We start from the raw sequence: 26,163 nt of genomic DNA, 5'->3' as shown, positions 1-26,163 counted from the left end.
TTTATATCAGACAGTAAAGATCTGGTATGAAGGTAACATTCAGTGACTGAATCTTAAGTATCTTAAATACAAATTCATCTACTTAATGTAACCCAACTGTGACCATGAAGACCACAGCCACTGTGTATCAGTCCAACACAGTGTTTTACTGTAAATTCACCACAGTAGGACAAACTAATCAGTTTGTCCTTCACTAAACTACCCAGTATTTTCAATCAACATTTGATTAGCACACATTTAGTGGACATTTCACCACACATCATATACAGACCCAGTCTGTGATTAAAAATGACAACTGTTGTGGCCAGGCCATAACATAAGGGTGATCCATCACCATCCGACCCCCAGCAGCACATCACACAATTAGTACTTTTTGATGGTGGTTTATTTACAATGAGTGAATTTAAAAGCAATGGAAGGGAGCATATTGTAACTCTGGGGTGGGCCTAAGGCCAAAATAACAAACAAAGGGAGCTTATCTCAAAGATAAATCAAACTTACCTACTCAAAAGAATTAAACCAAATGACAGCGACTTACCTCCCTAAGTAACCAAAACAGGAGAAAACTGTAATCAAACAAAAAGGCAGTCCATCATAGTCCATAATAAAACAAACACAAATGTGAGAAACTGTACCAATGGACCACCTCTGGGAACACTTATATTTTTTCAAATCCAGGCAGAAATCAACAGGAGAGAAGCTGTGTTCCTGCAAAATGTGAAAAAGATTCAAAGCCATCATTTGACTGTCTACATGAGAAGCTACAAAGAGGAGTAGCTTGTTGGAAATATTTATTTACCGATGCAGCACTATAAACCAGTGGCGGAGCGGGGGGGGTGGCTTACTGGGCTTAAGCTCGGGTTGTTTTTTCAGAAGCCTGGTCTTTTGAAGTGTATTTTTGTCATAGTTAGATGCCTGGCTGACAGCTGTATAAAACAAAAACTACACACAATATTCGAAGCACATAGTGCACACTTTGGGAATTTACGACTGTGCGTAAATCCCCCCTAATATTGGTATGATCCGAGCTCAGCGACTGAGCGAGGGGGCGGGGCAGCTGCTGCCTGAGAGTGTGCTGTTGGAGAAACGCAGACAGAGGAGAAGTGAAGTTTGACCAGGTACCAAAGCAAATCATTCGTACTGTACAAATAATGTAAATATGACGGTGTATCACAAAAGATTGATATCAAACTGATCACTTGACCCATATCACGTTACTTGCTCTTCGAGTGAATCAACAAATGGTGAAGTGAAAAGCCGAACAACAACAACGCTGTTTCTTTAGAGAGTCTTAGCTTACATGTGTGTTTATTTCATATTTTCAGTTGTTTCCCTTCACGGCTAAACAAAGCGCTCTAAATCGGTTTCAGTAATGTAGTGATATACAAGAATGGACATAAAGAGCTTCTTTCAAAGAAAAAACTCTGGTAGATGTTATTTTATATATTATGCTTTGTATGTTGTTCAGTATATTCCTATGCAAAACAAGAGGAATTTCAATACACAGCAGTATATTCACAGTTTACACCAGATATTTACATACACTTTATGGAAAACAAAAGAAAATTTTTTTACTGTACAACATCAATTAATTAATAAGAAAACTCCAGACGATTCCATTCTGAGCTGAAGAAGCTTCTGATAGGTTAGTAGAGTCCATGTGAGTAAATTGGTGGCACAGCTGTGGATGCATATAAGGCAAAACACAGAGCCTGTTTCTGTGACATGGGAAAATCAAGAGATGTCAACCAAAACACCAGGAAAAGAATTGTGGAGCTCCATAAGTGTGGCTCAGTTTTGAATACAATTTGGTGCCATTTACAATTAAGAAATACAGCTAGTTTCTCTCTTTACTCTTAAAGTTAACAAACATGTTTTTTATATTTGTCAATCTAAAAAAAAAAATAAACATTTAGTCTGATTTGATGTTACAAAAAGTGTTTGTGTTTTTATCTGAAGGGTGTTTAAATATCTGGTTTCAACTGTATATTTGATGATGTTGGTGTTTGACTTGATTGTCAGCACAAAGAGGGAGAGAGAGGAGCAGAGAGGGAGAGGAGCAAAGAGGGAGAGAGGGGAGCAGAGAGGAGAGAGGAACAGAGAGGAGAGGAGCAAAGAGGGAGAGAGAGAACAGAGAGGGAGAGAGAGGAGCAGAGAGGGAGAGAGGAACAGAGAGGGAGAGAGGGGAGCAGAGAGGGAGAGAGAGGAGCAGAGAGGGAGAGGAGCAAAGAGGGAGAGAGGGGAGCAGAGAGGGAGAGAGGAACAGAGAGGGAGAGGAGCAAAGAGGGAGAGAGAGGAACAGAGAGGGAGAGAGAGGAGCAGAGAGGGAGAGAGGAACAGAGAGGGAGAGAGGGGAGCAGAGAGGGAGAGAGGAGCAGAGAGAGAGAGAGGAGCAGAGAGGAGAGGAGCAAAGAGGGAGAGGGGAGCAGAGAGGAGAGAGAGAACAGAGAGGAGAGGAGCAAGAGGGAGAGAGAGGAACAGAGAGGGAGAGAGAGGAGCAGAGAGGAGAGAGGAACAGAGAGGAGAGAGGGGAGCAGAGAGGGAGAGAGAGGAGCAGAGAGGGAGAGAGAGGAGCAGAGAGGAGAGAGGAGCAGAGAGGAGTGAGGAAAAGAGAGGGGGGGAACAGAGAGGAGAGAGAGAGGAGAGAGAGAGAGGAGCAGAGAGGGAGAGAGAGGAGCAGAGAGGGAGAGAGAGAGAGAGAGAGAGAGAACAGAGAGGGAGAGAGAGGAGCAGAGAGAGAGAGAGAGAGCAGAGAGAGAGAGAGAGAACAGAGAGAGAGAGAGAAACAGAGAGAGAGAGAGAGAAACAGAGAGAGAGAGAGGACAGAGAGAGAGAGAGAGAACAGAGAGGGAGAGAGAGCAGAGAGAGAGAGAGAGGACAGAGAGAGAGAGAGGAACAGAGAGAGAGAGAGAGGAACAGAGAGGGAGAGAGAGGAGCAGAGAGAGAGAGAGAGGAACAGAGAGAGAGAGAGGAACAGAGAGAGAGAGAGAGAGGAAGCAGAGAGAGAGAGAGGAGCAGAGAGAGAGAGAGAGCAGAGAGAGAGAGAGAGAACAGAGAGAGAGAGAGAACAGAGAGAGAGAGAGAGAGAACAGAGAGAGAGAGAGAGGAGCAGAGAGAGAGAGAGAGGAACAGAGAGAGAGAGAGAGAGGAACAGAGAGGGAGAGAGAGGAGCAGAGAGAGAGAGAGAGGAACAGAGAGAGAGAGAGAGAGGAACAGAGAGGGAGAGAGGAGCAGAGAGGGAGAGAGAGGGGGAGAGAGAGAGAGGAACAGAGGGAGAGAGAGGAACAGAGAGGGAACAAGAGCAGGTGAGACAGACATGTTAGTCAAATGGCTGTTTTTAACAAAAGTATCACCGTATCATTGGTACTCATGTATCTCGTACCTAGTGTTTCTTTTTAGGTTTGTTACTTTTCAAATTCTATATTTATTAAGTTATGCAGGCTATGAAGTCTAAATAATTATATAAACTTTTCTGAATCCAAATAGTGTACTTTGGTAGAATTAAAAAAATAAGTGTAGTGCAGGTCTATGATGATTTTTAGTGCTACTATCACCTGGTTCTGATTCTGGTTCTGTCTTGGTTACTGCTGTAGTCCTGTTTTAATTCCGGATCAGTTCTGGGTCTGGTTGAATTGGGGTTTAGTCCTCGTGTCTTGATACAGCCCCGACTTTGTTCTGCCTCGCTGCTTAATTTAAAAACTAGTTTAAGGTGTCCTACATATGTGACATATATGTATCCCTATATGAAGTCATTCTTTTTTGAACAAAACTCAAAACACAGCCTATTAATCGTTCAGTCATTTCTAGAGCCCCCCCCACCCCCACACCCCCATACTACCCTTTAGGGCTAAGCCCCGGGTGTATCAAATGTCTGCCTCCGCCTCTGCTATAAACCACATTTGACATTGTGCGCCGTAACATTCTTGTATTCAGACAAGTAAGTGTGTGTGTGTGTGTGTGTGTGTGTGTGTGTATCACATGTTGAAACCTAGCTTATGAGCTGTCCAAGGTCCTGAAAATATACAAATTTAATCTGAGTTTAATAAATGTTTACTCATGAAATAAGGTTTCATTGCACTCTAACTAAATTGTTATACTTGGGTTGAATCGGGGAAATGTGTTGCAACACGTTTAAAAATGAATGTATTGATTAGAGTGCTGTCCACCCAAGGTCTGACTACTGTCAGGACAGGGTCCAAACACGTGGTCATCATCCCTCCGTTCTCTCTGTTCTTGTGTAATTTTTTTTAACCTGACTGAGCAGAAATTCCTGCCAAAGAAGCCACAATATGTTGAAAAGAACATCAAAATTTGAAGAGCTAGAAGATGTTCTGTTGCCGTTGGTGTTCTTTAGGTTTGAGGTTCCACTTCATCTATGAGTTCATTGAGGACATTTAGAATCCGGTCTCTTCCCTGTATTTTTACCTTGAGAAAGAAAATCCCAGAAATGCATATGCAAGAGGGTCAGCTGATAAAATTTCAGTTGACTCTCTTGTCTGTTGGAGCAGTGGACTGTGGTGTTAAAACAAACTATAGAGCTGCAGTAACTCAATAGAGAAATCTATACAGTGATTTTTACAGCTGGTCTTGTTGCCTGTGTCTGTACAAGTTTTCTTTCAGACTGCAAGTTTAAGGAGGAGAGGACATAAGGATTATTAATTTGGGAGTAAATGTACATTGAAATATGAATCAGTGTTTAGTGTGGCTGTGATAGCTGAAAGTATCGTCAAAGAGTGAGTGGGAGAGAGAATTTCCTCCACTCAAGTTTACTTTTTTCTAATGAAAGTGGACAATTGGATGAAAACATGCTGAAAGTGTTCATTGTTCCTATTTTTCAATACCTGCATGAAAACTTTTTGCATGACTCAAAAAGATGTTTAATACCTTTGAAAAAAAATGCCAATAACTTCAAGTTCACTGGGAAAGGCCAGCTTATCCTTGACATCAGTGTTTCTGAACCCTGTAAATAAATGGAGCTTTGAAATATTTGAAATATTTAGCTGAATGTAGAATAATCTCACTCATGTATTAAACAGCACAAGTACACGTGTGTCTGAACGTTCCTACAGTTGGTTTGTGGTTGATGTGGATTTGCTGCTCATGTGAATCCTCCCACAGTGTTTCATTAGCAGCTGTAACCACAGTGACTCTGATAAAACAGGAATTAGCAGAATCCATCTGATATGAAGCTGTGCTTTGAATACCACTTCCCTCCTCTTTGAAGAGTAGTCAGATATCTGTGTTCAGGTTTTTGTACAGCCTCTTCTACACTTTGTATCACTGTGTTTGTAGAGCACAGTAGTAGAGAGCTGTGTCTGCCAGGGTTAGGGCTGTTATGCTCAGAGTAGTTGTTGTAGGTGATGTTTGGGATCCATATCGTTTATCAGGAATATATTCATAACCACTGTAGTCTTTGGCTCCTTTCCAGAGTATAAACTGAGGAGCCTGAAGGTCAGAATCATGTCTGTACCAGTGAAGCGCTGGATGTGTATAACTTGTCTCATAGCTACATGTGAGTATGACAGATTTTCCTTCTGTTTCAGTGACTTCAGCTCGTTCAGGAGTGATTGAGTCTCCAGCTGTTAGTCCTGGAAAAAGAAAGAAGAAAAGTAGTGAAATGCAGTCTGTATATCTGCTTAATGCAGCAGCTTCAACTAAACTTTAATCCCTGTTCTTAAACTCACCTATAATGTGAGATAGAAGCAAAAAGAGGTGCAGCAACATGTCTTTGGAGTTATTAAAGCCAGACAGACAGCACATGAACAATGTTCTTCCACTGCAGCACAATGACCAACAAATAATGTCATTGGATGAGCTCATGATCAGTGGGCGGGGTCAGTTTAATAGCTAAGCCAATCAAATAGTTTTGTGCTTCCACAGCAGCTCTGTCTCTGTCTCTGATCTTTACTGCTTCATTTCTCTGTTGTCTTTGTCATCAGCCCAATGACACAAGAATCAGAGGTTTAACAGTGTGTGTCTCCCTCTAGTGGATGTTGTGGAGTATTCTGTTGTCTTTGCTCCAAAGGTTTTTGTACAGAGTTTTGGTGTTTCCTGTCACTGTGGGCCTCACAGCACAGTAGTACACAGCAGAGTCAGTCACTGCAGCAGAGGAGATGCTCATCTTGATTTCTGTTCCCTCCACTTGAATCTTTAGTCCAGGAATGTTTTCTGTTCCTACTGACCCTGAAGCAGAGTGTGAGATCAGGAACTCTGGAGGTTTTCCTGGATGTTGTCGATACCAGAAAAAATAATCACCAGTTGACACTTTGTACGTGTAGGACAGAGTAACTGTGCTGCCTTCTAAACTGGACTCTTCATCTTTGACTGGAGTGAGTTGATCACATGTGACACCTGAAGGAAGAGATAAACTTTTTCAATCAATAATTGACATTAATGAACATAGTTTCCTGTGTATGTGAGCATACCTGTGAGAGTGAGAAGAATCAGAGGAAACACACAGTGATGTAATGACAGCATGTTGAGGAACATAAAGTTTGTTTTGTGTTGAACTCTGTTGAATGTGGAGGTTTTTCTCTCTTCTATAGTTCAGTAACAGCTCAGCTCCTCCCTGAATCTCTGCTCCTCCTCTCTGCTCTCAGTCACTCCTCCTCCTGTGGTTAACACACTTTATAACCAAAATGATTTAAGGGAGCCGTGTGACACGTCACACAAGCAGAAGTCACATTAACGATGTAGACAGAGTCAGAGAGTCGGTGATACTCACACAGTTAAAAAGTCTTAAACTTGACACATTTGGAGAAAAATGTGTAAGAAGTCCTGAATTCAAGAAACATCTCAGAATAGTTTGTGTATGTTGGGAAGGATTTTTGTTCACAACTGTTTGTTCAAATGAAGCATCATCTTATTTGATTGGATCTTAAAACACAAACCTGAGAGACGTTGTCAGGTTTATATTATTGGATTGTCATTTATGCTTAGAAATATTTACTCATATATACTTAGAGTTTTATAATCGATTGCATAATGACAGAGGTTTGATCCTTAGCAGTCTGTAAAGACTCTGTGTGCCTTCCAGAGTGTTCTGGCATGCACACACACACCTTAAGGTCATGAGAGGGGTTTTGTATAGGAGGACACCTCCTCTGTATCTGGTTAAGTATAAGAGCCTTTTGTTTAGATGGGCTGCTAGACTCCTGGCACCAGCTTTGGGGAGTCTTCGCAGGATCACATCTTGACACACACACACACACATTTACACAACGCACAGACAAGGTACTCTTTGTTTGTATGTATACCTATGTAAGACGTCATATGTTAATGAACCTATGTATATTCATGTAACCTCAATAAAAGAGCAGTGTTACTGGGGAGCGGACGAGAGCAACTGAGGTCAGGCGAAGGAACGGCGTTTGTCCAGCTGGGTCTTCCTCGTGCACAAGAAACATAAAGAGCTCTGCTTGGTGTTCAATGCTTTTTGCTGTGTAGCTGAATTATCTCATTCCAGCGGCGGGTTTGTGCTAGACAGACATATCAGACGTCATGTCTGTGGACACGACATGCAGGATTGTTGTGGTGCAGCAGCAGTCCCAGTTACCACTGACACTTTTGGACACAACATTTGTTTTACTTTGTGGCTCTTTGGTCAGTTTGATGTGAAGTAAAATGTATTTATATAACACTTTTTAAGACAAAGTGCTTTACAGGGAATATAAAAACATATCAGACAAAAAAACAATATATTACACAAGAACATCACCCCAATGCAGCTCTAAAACGAGGAGTTTTTAGGTGTTTTTTTAAAGGATGAAGTGCTTCGAGAGGCTCGTCATGAGGCACATTAAGACCCGGCTGCCACCCACACTGGACCCACTGCAGTTCGCCCCCAACTGGTCAAAAGAAGACGCCATCACCACCACCCTACATCTCGCCCTCACCCACCTGGACAATAAGGACACATATGTACAAATGCTGTTCATAGACTTCAGTTCAGCATTCAACACAATCATCCTCAGCACCTGATTGGATATCTGAGCCTGCTGGGCCTGAACACCTCCCTCTGCAACTGGATCCTGGACTTTCTGACGGAGAGACCTCAGACAGTCGTTAACAGCACCTCCAACACCACCACACTGAGCGCTGGAGCCCCTCAGGGCTGTGTGCTCAGCCCACTGCTGTTCACTCTGCTGACTCAGTGGAGCAATGCACTGTTCGAACCACATCATCAAGTTTGCTGATGACACGACTGTGGTGGGTCTCATCAGCAAGAACGACGAGTCAGCAAACAGAGAGTTGCAACAGCTGATGGACTGAGAGTCAACAACCTGTCTCTGGATGTGACAAAACAAAAGTGTCATGGTCCTGGGTCATGTGACTCAGTGCTTTGTGTTTATTATTATGATCCTGTGTTCTAGTGTATTCTGTGTATTTGGGTTTGGCCTTTTTAGTTCTTAGGGTTTTGGTTCTGTGCTTCCTCTGTTTTGTCCTGCCCGTATGTTCCCTCTGTTCTCTGTCTGTACCGTGTCTCTGAGTCCAGTCTGTGTATTTCCTGTTTTACTTTGAAGGTCCATGTCTGATGTCAGTGTGTTCAATTTTAAATCCTCCCTGTTTCATCACATTAATTAGCTTCAGCCGTGTCTCCGTCCTGTGTGTAGTTTCCTCGTTTCCTTCTGTGTATTTATAGTGTGTGTCCTCTCGTCGCTGGTCCGTCTGTGTTGTCTCCCTGAGTCTCTCCCTGTTTCCTCCGTACGTTTAAGGTTTCAGGTCTGTTTTGTTAGCTTCCCAGTGCAGGTTATCCTTAGCGTCCTGAGCAGCTGCATCACTGTGTGGTATGGTAACTGCACTGTACTGGATCACAATACTCTACAACGGATAGTGAGAGCAGCTGAGAAGATCATTGGAGCTTCTCTTCCCTCCATCACAGACACTTATAGGACCCACTGCATCTCCAAAGCCACCAGCATCGTGGACGACCCCACACACCCCTCACACACACTCTTCACCCTGCTGCCTCCGGCAGCATCCGGGCCCTCACTGCCAGACTGTGGAACAATTTCTTCCCCTCAAGCCGTCAGACTCCTGAACACTCAGTGACTGGACACACACACACACACATACAAACACACACATCTTCTTGTTCTCTGTGTACTGGACCACTGCACATGGTTGAAATGACAATAAAGTCCCCTGACTTGACTTCAGATCAGCTGAACTCGTTGAGGGTTTCATTTCCGATCTTTTAAAGAAACTGGGTGAAAAGATTCCTAATTATGGGGTGTGGGAGATCATGGTTGAAGGGGCGATCTAAGAGAGACAGATTTCCTCTTAGGAACTGATCTTATCTTGTAAAAGTCATTGCACTCCATATCTGAAAAGACTGATGTACATGGAGATGGAGGAGAGACGATGCTATTCGCTGTATCAGAGAGAACCTTAGGATTTATTTTTCTTACTGCAAGCAGTTTAGAGAAATAAGTGTCTCTTACATCTTTCACTTTGTCATTAAAGGTAGATAAGCATAAGCAGAGCTTATGAACCTCAAGTTTTGTAGTTTTCCACAGACTGAGAACCTTCACAGACATTTTTCCACAGGAGCTCAGTTTTATGGCAAATTCATGTAAAACTGCAGATATCTTCTGTGATCCAGGGTGGAGATTTAACAGTGCTGCCTTTCCTGATTTTAAGAGGAGCCACTATGTATTTATGTTAGACTCAGTGAAATGCAGTGTTGGGAAGGTTACTTTTAAAACATATTCAGAATCAGAATCTTTATTGTCATTTTCACAGATACAACGAAATTAAAAATGCTCCTCAATCATTGCATCATCCCTAACAATATCAAAATAAACATAAAACAATAAAATTCAATAAATAAAATAAACAGAATACTTAAGGTGCTAATAAGAAGTATCAGTAAACATTCACATACATTCCATGAATAGACTGGGGAGCGGTGGTTTGAGTGGCTGCCTCGCCGTCTCCTCGCTCGACGGGGTGGCGCCTCCACCCCGAAGGTATAAAAATCCATGGGGAGCCCAGACTCCTCGCTATTTCCACCGGTATCTTGTGTAAAAGGACAAATTTGCTAGTCACGCTCACGCGGTAACTTACTCCAATCTTGAGGAGATCATGTCGGCTATAGATTTTATTCGCTTGGCTGGTAGAACACAAAAACAAACATAAGGCGTACAAAATTATCCACACATAGCATCGATCGGTGGAACACTGACTATTTTAACTTGAACTGTTCCGTCACACAAAAAGTCTAACACCCAATTAAACATACTTCCTCCTATCCCTGCTTCATGTAACTCAATCAGTAGACCCTCTCTCCAAAGCATATCATATGCCTTTTCTACATCAAAGAAGACAGCAACCACCACCTCTTTATTAACAGCCTTCCTGATATCATCTTCCAAACATAAGACAGGATCCATCGTCCCTCTTCCTCTATGAAAACCACTCTGATAGGGTGCTAACATATTTCTTGACTCTAAAAATTGAACCAATCTCTCATTCACCATCCTTTCCATCAGTTTACACATATTGGAAGTCAGAGCAATGGGCCTATAATTTCCAGGATCACTATGGTCTTTCCCTGGTTTCTTTATTAGTATAATTAACGCTTCTTTCCATCGACGTGGGAGACGCCCTACTTTCCAGACCTTATTAAACAACATTAGCAATTTATTCAACGCTGCGTCACTTAGATGTTTCAACATAACATAACATGGCCTGGCCTGTATTTATATAGCGCTTTACTAGTCCCTAAGGACCCCAAAGCGCTTTACATATCCGGTCATCCACCCATTCACACACACATTCACTGGTGATGGCAGCTACATTGTAGCCACAGTCGCCCTGGGGCGCACTGACAGAGGTGAGGCTGCCGGACACTGGCACCACCGGGCCCTCTGACCACCACCCTCTGACCACCACCAGTAGGCAATGGGTGAAGTGTCTTGCCCAAGGACACAACGACCGAGACTGTCCAAGCCGGGGCTCGAACCGGCAACCTTCCGATTGCAAGGCGAACTCCCAAGTCTTGAGCCACATATCTCATCCTTGCCTGGAGCACTATTACTGGTTCTGCCCAGAGCTCTTTTCAGTTCTCCAGGAGAAAAGGGACAATTCATTACATCTGCAGTACTGTCCTTCCTCCCTAAAGCTTCAAGATTTCGTTCTTTAGTCCTCTCTCGTTTACTTTCATCTGACAAATTTCTCCCACTTTGTATATCAACAAAAGTACTCGCCAATAAATCTGCTTTTTCCCCATCAGTTACAGCTACTCTACTATTCTTATCAAGAATTGGATACCTCCATTCCCCCAATTCCCCCATTTTCCCGATCATCCCCCACACTTCCCCTATTTGAGTATTACTACCAATTGTATTACAGAAATCTCTCCAGTACGTTCTCTTCGTTCTTCTTATTGTACTTCTGACTTTCGCCTGTGCTTTTTTGTAGTCAATTAAGTGTTGAAAATTATGAGACCGTTTGACCAACTTAAATGCTCTATTTCTTTCTCTAACTACTAACTTACTACTAAACTACTACATTCGTCATTCCACCATGGGACTGCTCTCCTCCTACCTTTCCCTGTTGTCTTTGGAATAGCCTCCTCAGCAGCGCTTAGAATACTTTGACTGATTTCCTGATTCATACTTTCAACACTCAAATGATTTTGAACTTGTAAAATCTTCCTCTCACAAACCCTACTAAACTTCCCCCAATTCGCCTTCCCAAACACCCATTTCCCTCCTAATGTTTCAGGTACCTGTATCACCTGATCACTACCAAATGACTTATTGTTTACTTGCCATTCACACAATGGTGCCAGAGACCTAGAAACAAAAGTTAAGTCTAATATGGATTCCTTACCAGAGCTAACATCAAACCGTGTCGTCTTCCCATCATTCAAACATACAAGATTTTTATTGTCCAGAAATTCCTCTAACAATCCCCCACTGTAGTCTGTTTTCTCACTCCCCCATAACGAATGGTGAACATTAAAATCCCCACAGCAGATAATATTTCCTTTCATGTCCATTTCCTCCGGCTTATTTAACTCTAACTTTTTAAAAGGATTATAAAAATTAACAACCATAATCACCTTCCCTCCCATCCAAACCTTAATTACTGCATACTCCAAATCCCCTTCCCTGTCACCTATCTTGTGTGGAATACCTTCCTTAATCAACGGAAGACACCCACCCCCATTTCCTTCTTCCCTATCATATCTAACAGATATGAGATAGAGTGATACACTCTGAAATCCAAAAAAAGGCTTCAACCATGTTTCCTGAATACAAATTATCTCAGGTTTTTCTGTCTGCTCGTATATAAACTGTTTAAATTCTTGACCATTTGACAAGAGACTCCTGGCATTCCACTGTAAGAGTAATATGGTTATAAGAACAAACCACCACATTATCCCTCTACTCGCCTGACTACTTAGTTCACCTCTTATATCCTCCCACCTGATATTCTTCATGTCTAAACTTTGACACGCTGCCTTCACAATAATCTGGATCCTCTCCGTCTTGGACTTCACATCTGCGGTTGCATTTATTACTCCCGCAATGAATGTCACCATCTTCTTTTCTCTTCTTCTATTTTCCTTTCAACCATTGCCATAACCTTCACCATTACTTGTTTGGGAAACACAGGGTAGAGGACAATCTGTCTCTCTTGCTCCACCATTTTACATGCCTCTGCATATGTCACTCTCTGCAGTACCCTCGTTTTTTGAATAACTGTCTGCTGCCTCAACACTTCACACCCCCAAAAAGCAACACTGTGCTCCTCTGCACAATTACAGCATTTAGGTTTAACTCCCACACCACACTTCCCATACTCATGATCTCCAGAACATCAAGCACATCTCCTCTTCCCTTTACACACTTTGGCAATATGTCCAAATTCTTGGCAATTGAAACACCTCATTGGTTTAGGCACAAACTCCCTCACACTGAATCTTATTAATCCAAAGAAGACCTGTTTTGGTACCTCTTCGTGTCAAATTCCACCACCACAGTTTCTGTTTCCACTTTCATGGGACCTCTCGTCATTCTCCTTGCTCCTTTAACTTCTCCAGTTCTCAGTTTTAAATTCTCCACAAGTTCTTTCATATTTACATTCAATGGCACACCCACAATAACTCCTTTATTTCCACCAGTGCTCCTTTCCTCTACTCTTGCAGTATTCTTCACTTTGACTTTGCACACCCCCACAACTTTCCTTACTTTTTCCACCTGCACTTCTGTGTTACAACCCACCAGTAAATTTCCATCCCTGAGTATCTTAGCATACTTGTTTCCCCAACTTGTGCCTTAAGTGCTCTTGTTAGCTTAAGTGGATCTATTTTCTTTACACCCTCTTCCTCAAACCTGACAGCTACTTTCATACTCGGACTCGTTCCCTCTTCATTACCTTTACTATCAGTCCCTTCCGTACTACCCTCACTTCTCTTTTTCCTCTTCCTTTCACTTGCTCTGCACCTCTTTCCCCCCTTTCCAAACTTTTCCCACTCATTCTCATCACCCTGACCGCCAATCTCTTCCTCTTCAATACCATCCATACTATTCCACTCACTCCTTCCGCCCTCCATCACTGCCAACCCTGGTCTATGAGAAGAAGTCTGCAGGAGACCATTATCGGACCTGTACAGGCCTTCGGCCGACTCTCCTACTTACCTCACTCACACACTAAACCACCAACCAAACACACCTTATACCCAAATCCACACTAACTACAACAGCCATGCTACACACTTCCACTCTCAAACCGAGCCACCAAACAACCTGCCGACCTCTCCCGCAAACACTACTCCATGTGCTGCCCTCCACTCCTCCTGACCGAAACCGCCCCGCACCACAGTCTCTCCTTTAGAGTTATGCCTGTAACATTCTGCCTATAGAGATTGACAGACCACGTGACTTTCGTGCATTGCATTGTGGGTACAAGTGGCAACAAAATCAAAACACTGCATCAAGCGCTAGTGTTTCCAGCACCGGTAATCATTATTTCTGCCGTTTTAATCCCTACTTGCATTTTATTTGCCCCAAAAACAGTTATGTACAAAATGACAGAGAACACGGCAGCTCCGTACGAAGACAGATGTGACGAAAAGGCAAAAAGAAAAAGTACGAGAAAAAAATCAAAGGAGTGAAAGGGTCAGACCCATACGAGCATACAGAGTGGAGTAAGGACGTTACCGTGCTGCCCAACTTTCATCACGGACATATTTATTATTATATGGTCCTAAGTGTGAGTACAGACACTCACAAAATGTTTATTAACTTCAGATCCTGCAACAAGCACAGGTCCAGTTTACTTTGGTGATTTGGACTATTCCATTTCACAGCTGCTGTTAATTTTTTTTTTTCCTTTATCTCCTGTACAGGCAAACGCATCTATTTGTCGTTTCAGGTTGTAGTATTACACAACATTATCAGATACAATGGAAATAAAATAAGTGTTTCGTAATTCATCCAATTTGTCTTTATTTATAACTGGATTATTGTTTCATTCTATTATAGAATCTTACAAGAAAGAGGCAGAATTGTAAAAGTCCATCGTGCTTTATTAGCTGCTGTGGAAAACAGTTATTCATCACTTGATTGCTTCAATACAACACACTGCACATGTATGCGGGACTTTTCGTGGCTGTTTGGAGATGGGTTGGGAGGTCAGCTCCTTCATCATGATTATGCAAATTCTCCAACTTTTGGAGATTTATTTAGCTGGATGATTGAGAATGCATCAAGACTAAGACTGATCCCTGTGGTACACCACGAGAAATCACAGCTGGACAAGAGAAAACATGAAGGAGCTTCTTCATTAGTTAAACCTGTCAGTAAATATAATGATTTCCTGGTTCTTTGTGTAGTTATATTTGCTACTTCTGTTGGGATTTAGAGATTCTTTTATTGCTGCCATATACTCTGCCTTATGATAAATGCATTAATAACATGTTCTACAGTATTATTTTATCAGTAATATTGTTTACAGGGTTTATATTGCATTGAATATGTTTGTCATCACATTCATTTTATTCACAGGTTGAGTTCATTCTATACACAATGCATAACTGTGCTTGTTTAGAGTTGATGTTCCATCCAAGAGGGTTTTAAGCTTCACTGGTGAGAGTGTCCAGGTGATACATGTTGAGGGAAGATGAGAACATAGCAGGTTAATTGCATGCATGCTTACAATACACATAAATCTAGTAGCAGGCCTGAGCGAAGGCCCAAGTGTCTTCTGCTTCTTATTTGAGACCTCGCCAATTCAGTTTACTTAGTGATTGAGGACGAGGGTCCATTATTAGCCCTTAGAGGCCCTGAAGCTTGAAGTTATTACCTTAAAAGGAAGGTGTTATCAAAGAGAGAAGTTATATGTCTGTTTATAGTTATTAGAGATGTACAAGATGTACCCTTGTCTGTAAACAATGACTGGACATAATGTATTTTTTTGACCTGTATTGACGTGTATGTGGGGTGTGATCCTCTATGCTATAAAACCAGAACTCAGTGTATTTTTGTCAGAGCAAATAAGCCATATGCTGATGGTTGTTCTCCGTTGTCAATAAACTCATCGTTTGATTGCACTTTTCTGGGCCTCCGTTGTTTGTTGTCTGGTCTACAGTTGATCGATCTTGCTTCAAGTGAGAGATGAAGAACTCTGGTTGTTTTCTTGGATATTGTTAAAACAAGAAGAATTGTTGCTCTTAGCTTGTCTGGAGAGTAAAAAACAAATCAAAGACTCAGCGGTCCTGTTGCTCTATTTTCACCTGTATAGCAGGCGGATGTTTGCCCTGGTGCAGGTGACCCGTAGTGGTCAGTGGAAGAATCCGCAAGTTTCTCTGTGAATTTCCCTGGTAGCTACTCGGTGCTTGCTTGGAAGTTACGGGGTTTTTTCATTGTAAAAAGAAGTTTTCTTCCCACACAGTGAACAGCAGACGCTAATTTTTTTGTCACTTTATACGGAATCAAACTCAAACTCAAATCGCTTTTTCTAGTCCCTAAGGACCCCAAAGCGCTTTACATATCCAGTCATCCACCCATTCACACACACATTCACACACTGGTGATGGCAAGCCACAGCCACAGCCACCCTGGGGCGCACTGACAGAGGTGAGGCTGCCGGACACTGGCGCCACCAGGCCCTCTGACCACCACCAGTAGGCAACGAGTGAAGTGTCTTGCCCAAGGACGCAACGACCGAGACTGTCGGAGCCGGGGCTCGAACCGGCAACCTTCCGATTACAAGATGAACTGCCAACTCTTGAGCCACGATCGCCCCATTATGAGCAATTTAGAATCACCAGTTAACCTTTCCCCACTAAGTGCACGTGTTTGGACGGGGAGAGCATGCTCCACACAGGGCCGTGAGCAAGTGGTGGATTCAAACTCAGGAGCGTCTTGCTGTGAGGCAACAGTGCTGCCCACCACAGCACCCTTCTCAGCCACCCGGAGTCCCTCTCAGCTCCTACTGAGCTCGCAGCAGCTTCCACCATTTATTCCCTTCCTCTGTCTTCACTCACTTCCTCTTACTGATTTCCAAAGTTATCTTGCAGACATCCATCTGATGCTGCTCAACTATGTCTCCTTCAGATTTCACCTTCTGTATAAGATGGAGTTCACCTGTATGCACCGTCCTCCAGTCTCATACATCCCTCTGTGTTCCTCCCTCTTGTTAAAGTTCAACACAATTTTTTCTATCCTTTCTTTAAAGGCACTCCTACACACCTCTCCTCTCTTCACCTGCACTCAGAGGCCTTTTGTCAGTGCGTGTGTGTATTCTCTGTTTTGGTCTTTCTCCTTGCAGTGACTTTGAAAGTGTGTGTGTGTGTGTGTGTGTGTGTGTGTGTGTGTGTGTGTGTGTGTGTGTGTGTGTGTGTGTGTGTGTGTGTGTCGGAGTATTTGCATTTGCTTTATAAAATTAATTATTTATTTATTGTGTCCTTTTCTACTTCCAGACCTTCCGCTGCGACTCCTCTGCAGAGAGGAAGAGGAGCAGCAGCAGCTCTGGAACCAGGAGAGGAGCTCCAGTCTGGACCAGGAGGAACTGTGCAGCAGTCAGGAGGGAGAGCAGGTTATAGTGAAGGAATTTTTAGGGTGACTGTTACTTGGGGGAAAGCAACCAGAGTGAAGCAGAACCAGACAGTGACCAGCTCCTGCTCACAGCTCTGCTGTAGCTGAGAGCCCTAGATCAGGAAGGAAGCAGGAATGTCAATTCAGGATCGACTGGAAATAGAAGCAGAAGTCAGAGCAATGATACAGAAAACTCTCCCATGCCAGCTGATAAGTGTAACACTGATACAGGTAAACAGCCTTTGAAAGGTGATGGTTTTCCCTTAAGAAAACGTAAAAAGGCCTTCAATAAAAAGTCTCAAAAGAGGACATGTCACAGAATGCAAACAAGAGAGAAGCTGCATACTTGCAAAACATGCGAGAAAAGCTTTAGTGAAAAGAGCATTTTGTTGCGTCACACAAAAACTCACACGGGAGAGAAGATTCATTCTTGCAAAACATGTGAGAAAACCTTTAGTCAAAGCAGTGATTTGATGATCCACGTGAGAATCCACACTGGCGAGAGGCCGTATTCTTGTAAAGCATGCGGGAAGTCTTTCAATCAAAGTGGTCATTTGATGGCCCACCAGCGAATCCACACCGGCGAGAGGCCGTATTCTTGCACAATGTGTGGAAAAACTTTTAGTCAAGGTAGTAATTTGTTGAGCCACATGCGATGCCACACAGGAGAGAAGCCTCACGTTTGTAAGACCCGCGGGGAAAGATTTACAACGTCAGCCCCGCTTAAAATCCACACCGCGAGCCACACAGGAGAGAGGCCTCATCCTTGCCAAGCATGTGGGAAAACCTTCACTACACGCTGTAACCTGCTGCGCCACATGAGAACGCACACAGGAGAGAAGCCGTATGTTTGTGAGACCTGCGGGGAAAGATTTACTCTGTCAACGTCACTTAAAAGCCACAGAACTATCCACACGAGACAGAAACCGTATCACTGTAAAGCTTGTGGGAAAATGTTCCGCCAGAGTCATCATTTGTCGTTGCACATGAAAACCCACAAACAGCAGAAGTCGTAGTGCTGAAAGTTTTGTGCAAAAACCGTATTTCAAACACCTTTACACTACTCCAACAACTATTCTGACTTGCAGCATTTGTTCTGATAATATCTGTTCTTTCTTTTTTTTTGTAAGAAGTCCCTCATGAACAGTTGACCTCCTCACTCGATCACTAAGGAAGGCCAGCACCACCCTTCAAAGGAAGCTTATTTCTGCTGCTGAATCTGTGATCATGTTCTTTTGACCTTTTGAATTTTGGGGAGTTTCTTGTTTTGGGAGATTTCTTTGAGATTCTGAAAGAAGGGTTTTGTAACTTTTCTAATAACACTTGTTAAGAAATAGATATTTTTAATGCTTATCTGCTCATTAGATTGTTTCATGAGAGGCCCAGAGTGTTGTTGAAAACCAGAGGATATGAGACGATCTCTGACTCTGATTGAAATATCTGTTCTTCTTGTTTACTGTGTCTCAGTTATTTGTGGGTTATGAGCTCAGATGTCGGAGTGGTGATAACCGACAGCTAAAGCAGTTTTGTTTCTGTTTCTTCAGAAGACAAACGAACTGTAAATGTTCGACATTGTTAGAAAGTGTTCTTTATAAATAAAGAACAGCAGCTCTGTCTCTGATCTTTACTGCTTCATTTCTCTGTTGTCTTTGTCATCAGTCCAATGACACAAGAATCAGAGGTTTAACAGTGTGTGGCTCCCTCTAGTGGATGTTGTGGAGTATTCTGTTGTCTTTGCTCCAAAGGTTTTTGTACAGAGTTTTGGTGTTTCCTGTCACTGTGGGCCTCACAGCACAGTAGTACACAGCAGAGTCTGTCACTGCAGCAGAGGAGATGCTCATCTTGATTTCTGTTCCCTCCACTTGAATCTTTAGTCCAGGAATGTTTTCTGTTCCTATTACTCCTGATGCAGAGTGAGAGATGAGTATCTCTGGTGGTTTTCCAGGATATTGTCGATACCAGAAGAAATAATCATTAGTCTTCACTTCTCTGGATAATCTATAGGACAGAGTAACAGTGCTGCCTTCTACACTGAAAACTTCTTTGTTGGTTGGAGTGAGATCTTCACAGCTGACACCTAAAGGAACAGAAACATGTTCGATACTTTTTTAAATCATCACAATTCAAATGTATTTCTTTAAACACACAGATTGTAACGTACCTGTTGGAATGGTGAGAATCAGTAAAGAAAGTACATAATAGTCCAAAGACAACATGTTGAATGAAGGTAAAGTTTATGGTTTGTGTGCTGAACTCTGTTGAATGTGGAGGTTTCTCTCTCTTCTAGTTCAGTAACAGCTCAGCTCCTCCCTGAATCTCTCCTCCTCCTCTCTGATCTGGGTTTGAACTTCTCTCACTTCCTCCTCTTTATACACTAGTAGCAGCATTTTCACTTTCAGGTGGGAGCTCATATTTCATCAGGCTGCAGCTTCCCTGCATCACTGAATTGGATAAACTTGAAATGGCTGGATCAGAATCAGAATACTTTATTGATCCCTAGGGGAAATTATTTAATGGATGATTAATTATTCACTGTTAAGTTGCTGAAAAAAATCAAAGTCTAAACAAAAACACTTTCTGAACAAAAAATCTTCAGAAAATTGGAGAATTATTCTTCATGACCACGTTGAAATTTACGTTGAGGTCTGTCTGCTTAGATGCTGAATTAGAAAAAGGCGTACCTCAACACTTTTACACAGAGCTGATTGTCTGACATTAACCTGATCTCCAGGTCATATTTTCCTTTCTTCCTGCTTTATTTTGATTTACTAACCAGTGGTTTCACTTTAGTGTTTCCCCTGACTGATCCATTTGTGCTGGTCAACATTCTTGTTTCAGTTGTGTGGTTGGCAGTAAGTGGACCCAAACACAGGAGTCAGGAGAGAAGAATTGAACTCAAAAACCTGCTTCAGTGCTGATTATTCACAGGAATAACAACAGACCAAAAGCTCCTGCAGGAACGAGGAATCAGAGTAGACACATCGAAGGAAACCACAGAGCAGAAAAACCCAAAGCTTTGAGTCAGCATGACAATGATCAGAGGGAGACTGTGACAATACAGACATGTGGGAAAACCTGACCTGTCTTCCCCATGTGATGTTTTGTGTAATGTATGTATGGTCGGAAGGGTAAGATGGCGACGCCATTGCGTGCAATGGCCGGCAGCCTTAACATGAAATTTCCCACTCGTGGGTCTAAAAAAGGTATCTTATCTTGTCTTAAAAGGAACAAATGGGAACACAGCTGATGGCAACTAACACAATGATGTGAGAGGAAGACAAATTAAACACAAGACACAGAGGGCAGACACCAAAATAAAACAGGAAGAGGAACATAACAGAATGAGGAGACAAGATTAACTTGACACAACTAAACAGGGAACCAAGACGAGCATGGAGACAGGACACAGAGAGACAGACAAGGGGACAAGACTGAGGACACAGAAAGGGAACAGGAAAGGAAAACAATCAACCTGAAGTCCTCTATCACTAACTAGAGACACAAATACCACAACAGAGAACCAACAAAGGGATCAGGAAAACTCAAAAGCACAAAGAAACCAAAACATTATTAACAGAAATGAGGAGCATGAGTTACTTCTAAAAACCAAAAACAGATAATAAAATTACAAAAGTCAAACTCCTGATGACTCAGGGACCCTGACAGTTTCCTTATACAGAGAAATGAGGCTGTGTCAGTGTGTCAGACCTGCTGATTTACAGTTATTTAGATTCAGTAACATACATGTGGTGGCACAAAACAAACTGTGTTTTTCACAACTGAAACCAGAGAGAAGAAGAAGCACAATGTTTCAGTCACAGTAACAGAATCAGAGGTTTAACAGTGTGTGGCTCCCTCTAGTGGATGTTGTGGAGTATTCTGTTGTCTTTGCTCCAAAGGTTTTTGTACAGAGTTTTGGTGTTTCCTGTCACTGTGGGCCTCACAGCACAGTAGTACACAGCAGAGTCTGTCACTGCAGCAGAGGAGATCTCCAGATGAAACTCCTGTTTTTCTTTCTCATGTATAAACTTCAGCTTTTCTGTTTGCGCTGAATGTTCTTCCATGAGAAGCTGTGGACGTGAACCGGACTTTTGATGGTACCAGAAAAGGTACTGAACATAACCTGAATAGTTGCAGGAGAGAGTCACAGTGTCTCCTTCCAAACTCATCACTACATCTTTAGATGGTGTCAGTAAATCCTCAGAGGATCCTGAAAACAACAAAGACATATTTCACCAGGATGTTTCTGTATCTTTAAACTTAGTTTAGTTTATAAAAAGTGAATCAATTCAAACAACATCCAAATCTTTTCATGTCTATCATCTCCTTTTACATCTCACTCCATCTTTTGATGACTCACCAGTCTGAAAGGAGACCATCATCATCCAAATGAAAAGCAGGAACATGATTTTCTCTTGGACTGAATGAACAATAGAGAGAACACAGCAGCTCTTCAGCTCCTAAATGAAGCCTTTCATATTCACTGGTGTAGCTCCTCCTCCAAAGGCTGCTTCTTCTGGATAGGCTCGGCCCTGGTTTCTGTGGAGCCTGTAAATAAAGAGAGCTTTGAATATTTGAAATATTTAGCAGAATGTAGAATAATCTCACTCATGTATTAAACAGCAGAAGTACACGTGTAAACCAGCCAGCATCAATACTGGACTTTAAATAAATCCATTACTGTCATCAGCTCAGAGGAGACTGACTGATGATGACACTGGAAAGTATCAGTGATGTAAAGAAGAGAAAAGCAGCTGAACATGTAAGAAAGCAGGCAGGTGAGTGATTACAGATCGTCCTTATTGAACTTACACTTAAGCTTCATATGTTATCAGTCCTGCCTACTACCAAGTGCAGCAGGGCCAGTCTGACCAACACTTGTGAGACTGATAACTGCTAATGACGGTCATTGAATGGACTGATAACATCTGAAGCAGGAGCATGGTGCTGGGTGTTGGAGGGTCAGGTTTATGTTCTGGGACTTTGAATTCATGTTTATCATGAAGCTCTCTGGTTGGTTATGGTCCTTAAGTTTTTCTTGTTCCAGTTTTTACTTCATGGTTCAGGTTTGATTTACTTCTGTAACTGTTGGTCTTTATGATTGTGGCTTCATGTTTTCTCTGTTTATTTGATTGTTTCTGATTTTGTGTCATTTCCAGCTGAGTGTTGTTCGTCTCCACAAACAGCTCTTTATGAACAGAACTCGTGCAGATTTCTCAACATTTTTCTTTCCTGTTCATTTGCAGCTTTGTGGGAGCTGACTTCTTTACTGTGTTACAGAGAACTTTACTGTCCTGTAAGAGCTCAGCATTGGAAGGATTTTTTTTATCTGGAGAAAATAACAATAAAAACCTTTTTAGTTGTTAATAGGAGGACGTGTGTATAGCTCATCTGTGGCAGTCAACAGTTTAATATGAGATCAGTTTTTACCAACAGTTGGAATCAAAATACTGATGATTTTATAATGTCTGGATGTGATGTTAATGAAACTCATGACTGGAAACTCTGAAGGAGAGCATCATCATCTGATGTGATGAGTTCATAGAGAATAAATGGAATAAGCATGAGATGGTCTTCCTGGTTGGACTTTTAGCTTCATGTGAGAGATTTTAACTTAAAGAGATAAACCTCTGTTACTCTGTTTATTTTGCTTCTGCTGCATTTTTGCATGTCCTCATCCACTAAATATAAAATAGTGTAAATGAGCAGCTTTGGATGTTTGACAGTTTTTATTGTGTCTGAACGTTCCTACAGTTGGTTTGTGGTTGATGTGGATTTGCTGCTCATGTGAATCCTCCCACAGTGTTTCATTAGCAGCTGTAACCACAGTGACTCTGATAAAACAGGAATTAGCAGAATCCATCTGATATGAAGCTGTGCTTTGAATACCACTTCCCTCCTCTTTGAAGAGTAGTCAGATATCTGTGTTCAGGTTTTTGTACAGCCTCTTCTACACTTTGTATCACTGTGTTTGTAGAGCACAGTAGTAGAGAGCTGTGTCTGCCAGGGTTAGGGCTGTTATGGTCAGATCAGTTGTTGTATCTGTTGTTTCTGATTTATATCGTTTATCAGGAATATATTCATAACCACTGTAGTCTTTTGCTCCTTTCTTTAGTATAAACTGAGGAGCCTGAAGGTCAGAATCATGTCTGTACCAGTGAAGTATAGGATAACTATCACTTGTCTGATAGTTACATCTGAGTGTGACAGATTTTCCTTCTGTTTCAGTGACTTCAGTTTGTTGAGGAGTGATTGAGTCTCCAGCTGTGAGTCCTGGAAAAAGAAAGAAGAAAAGTAGTGAAATGCAGTCTGTATATCTGCTTAATGCAGCAGCTTCAACTAAACTTTAATCCCTGTTCTTAAACTCACCTATAATGTGAGATAGAAGCAAAAAGAGGTGCAGCAACATGTCTTTGGAGTTATTAAAGCCAGACAGACAGCACATGAACAATGTTCTTCCACTGCAGCACAATGACCAACAAATAATGTCATTGGATGAGCTCAACTTCAGTGGGCGGGGCCAGTTTAATGTCCCAGCCAATCAAATAGTTTTGTGCTTCCACAGCAGCTCTGTCTCTGTCTCTGATCTTTACTGCTTCATTTCTCTGTTGGCTTTGTCATCAGTCCAATGACACAAGAATCAGAGGTTTAACAGTGTGTGGCTCCCTCTAGTGGATGTTGTGGAGTATTCTGTTGTCTTTGCTCCAAAGGTTTTTGTACAGAGTTTTGGTGTTTCCTGTCACTGTGGGCTTCACAGCACAGTAGTACACAGCAGAGTCTGTCACTGCAGCAGAGGAGATCTGAAGAGTCATCAGTGTTTTATCTTCACTCACATTAAAAGTGATTCCAGGAACTGGTTCTGATATTTCCACTCCTGTTCCTGAGTGAGAGATCAGGAACTCTGGTGGTTTTCCAGGATATTGTCGATACCAGAAGAAATAATCATCTCCAGCTGCTTGTCTGGAGTATCTGTAGGACAGAGTAACTGTGCTGCCTTCCAAACTGGACTCTTCTGTTTTGTTTGCAGTGAGTTGTTGACAGCTGACACCTAAAGAAACAGAAATCTGTTAAATGCTGTGTTGTATACAAAGAAAGTATAAATAACATGTAAACACTGGGATGAAGCAGTTTTTGACAGATTGTCATGAACCTGTTAGAATCATGATGATTAACAGAGAAGTTTCATAACAGTCCAACATCAACATGTTGAATAAAGTGAATCTTCTATGTGTTGAACTCTGTTGAATGTGGAGGTTTCTCTCTCTCGTCTGTTCTTCAGTAACAGCTCAGCTCCTCCCTCAATCTCTGTGTCTCCTCTTTGGTTTGTAGCTTCAATTCTCTGTTACACCTCCTTCTTTTAAACTTCCTCCTCTTTAATCAGCTTGAAACACAGCAGAGTAGGAGGTGTGGTGGTCAGAAGCAATGTTCCCTCTAAGCTGTGCATGTGCACAATTGCGCACTGCTGGCACGGTCTCTGTGCACAGAAAATCTGCGTTGCGCACAAAAAAAAATCTAACCTGAATTGAAATTAAAGTAAATACGTTAACAATTCTGTTTTGCAGTGTTAGTCAGTAAGTGTGTGGCTTCTCCTGTATGGGATTAGAACGATGCCACCTTATCCTGTAGTCCAGCCAATGATGCGATTCACATTCGTATATACGCAGCCAATCAACGACGCTGACAGGCTATGACAGCGTCCTTATGTGCCGACACCGGTGTTTTAGCTGGCAAAGCGGCATGGCTGATGTGGAGTGAAGCCACATTAATGACAACGTGTCCAACCATTGGAGATGTGAGCAGGACAGACGGAACAACTGACGGGAAAAGTGTGGACTTTATACCAGTTTTTAAATTGTGTTGATCGGCCACGTAAAACCAGAGTTATGATAAAAATATCTGCAATGTTTGGTTTTCTTCCTGAATACTATCGTTGTTTATATTTACTGCGGAAGAGCAAAAACAACACCCCGCCTCCCACCTCCCCACCCCGCTTTCCTATTGGCGGAAAAATGTACCATGAGGACCAATCAAAAAATGATATGGCAACATGGCATTTAGATGTTTAGGGAGGGGGAAGTTTTAGGAGTGACGGCGGTGTTCTGAGATGTGAGATTTGCGACGTTTAGCGCAAATCTTGTGTAGTTAGTGTGTAGTTAGTGTGTAGTTAGTGTGTAGTGTAGTCAATAGTTTTGTTGCGTGTGTCAGAACAATGAGGCGGCTGCTGAATGTTACAGGTGTTACAGAAGTGACACATCTCCTGTTGTCAGGCCTGCAGGTATCAGGCTGGTGTTCTCCTTTATCTCATAGTGGACAGAAATTATTTATTCGAGTGGCACAAATAATTTGTGTGGCATCAGATTTGATGCAGAACAGCTGATTGTTCTGTAAATAGTTTGAAATGTTTATTTAAAAAAACACCTTGGCTGCATTTTTAGGTAAACAGCTGCAAAAAACTTTGTTGTTTGCAAAACTCAGTTACTTTTTTGAAGAAGTAACTATATAATTGCCCAGCATTGGTCATTATATACTGTATTTTGCACACAGTCACAGACTCTCTCCCAGACCACAGACTCATAATACAAGTCAGAGCTTTATTTTTTTTTTTAAAAAAAAAAAGAAAGAAAGTTGTGTTTTCAAAATTGGAGTTCAAGTTATTGTCACGGTCCTGGGTCGGTGACCCAGTGTTTTGAGTTTCTTGTGTCTCTGAGTTTTGTATTATGATTTTAGTTCCCTTTGTTCCCCCAGTTTATTCCTTAGTCTAGTGTCTTAGTTTGGCTTTCTTGTATTCTCTTTAGTTCTCTGAGTATTTAATAGCTGCCCTCTATGTCTCTTTGTTGTTGTTCTGTGTTTCTTAGTTGCTGTCTCCCCTAGTCTAGTTTGCGTCTGTGCTACTTCCTGTTTTACTTTGAAGGTCCATGTCTCTTGTGAGTGTATTCTACTTTGCTTCCTTGTCTCGTCAGTTCTGATTTCTCCCAGCTGTGCTCTCCTTCTGTGTCTCATTCCCCTCGTTACTTCCCAGTGTATTTAAACCCTGTGTTTCTCTGAGTCAGTGTCGCGTCGTCCCTCAAGCTGTGTGTTTCCTCGTGTGCCTCGCCGTCAAGTGTAAGTTTAT

At 42.1% G+C, this 26,163-nt stretch overlaps 2 protein-coding genes across 2 annotated transcripts in view; both read left to right on the top strand.

Moving 5' to 3' along the window:
- LOC120434305 (zinc finger protein 570-like) overlaps window positions 1-26,163 on the top strand; it is a 488,395-nt gene that overhangs the window by 327,842 nt on the left and 134,390 nt on the right. The window lies entirely within an intron of this gene.
- Window positions 17,348-18,067, top strand: LOC120434154 (zinc finger protein 70-like). Its single transcript, XM_039601716.1, has one exon. It carries the CDS (start codon window positions 17,372-17,374, stop codon window positions 18,065-18,067), a length of 696 nt encoding a protein of 231 aa, XP_039457650.1. The 5' UTR covers window positions 17,348-17,371.

Source organism: Oreochromis aureus, linkage group 18 (genome assembly GCF_013358895.1).
Source record: "Oreochromis aureus strain Israel breed Guangdong linkage group 18, ZZ_aureus, whole genome shotgun sequence".
NCBI classification, from domain to species: domain Eukaryota; kingdom Metazoa; phylum Chordata; class Actinopteri; order Cichliformes; family Cichlidae; genus Oreochromis; species Oreochromis aureus.
Note: the sequence above shows the minus strand (reverse complement) of the source record. Positions and strands in the feature narration are given on the sequence as shown.

Bases quoted from the DNA above. Each gene is read 5' to 3' on its own strand.
- LOC120434154 (XM_039601716.1), top strand. From the start codon at position 17,372: ATGCAAACAAGAGAGAAGCTGCATACTTGCAAAACATGCGAGAAAAGC.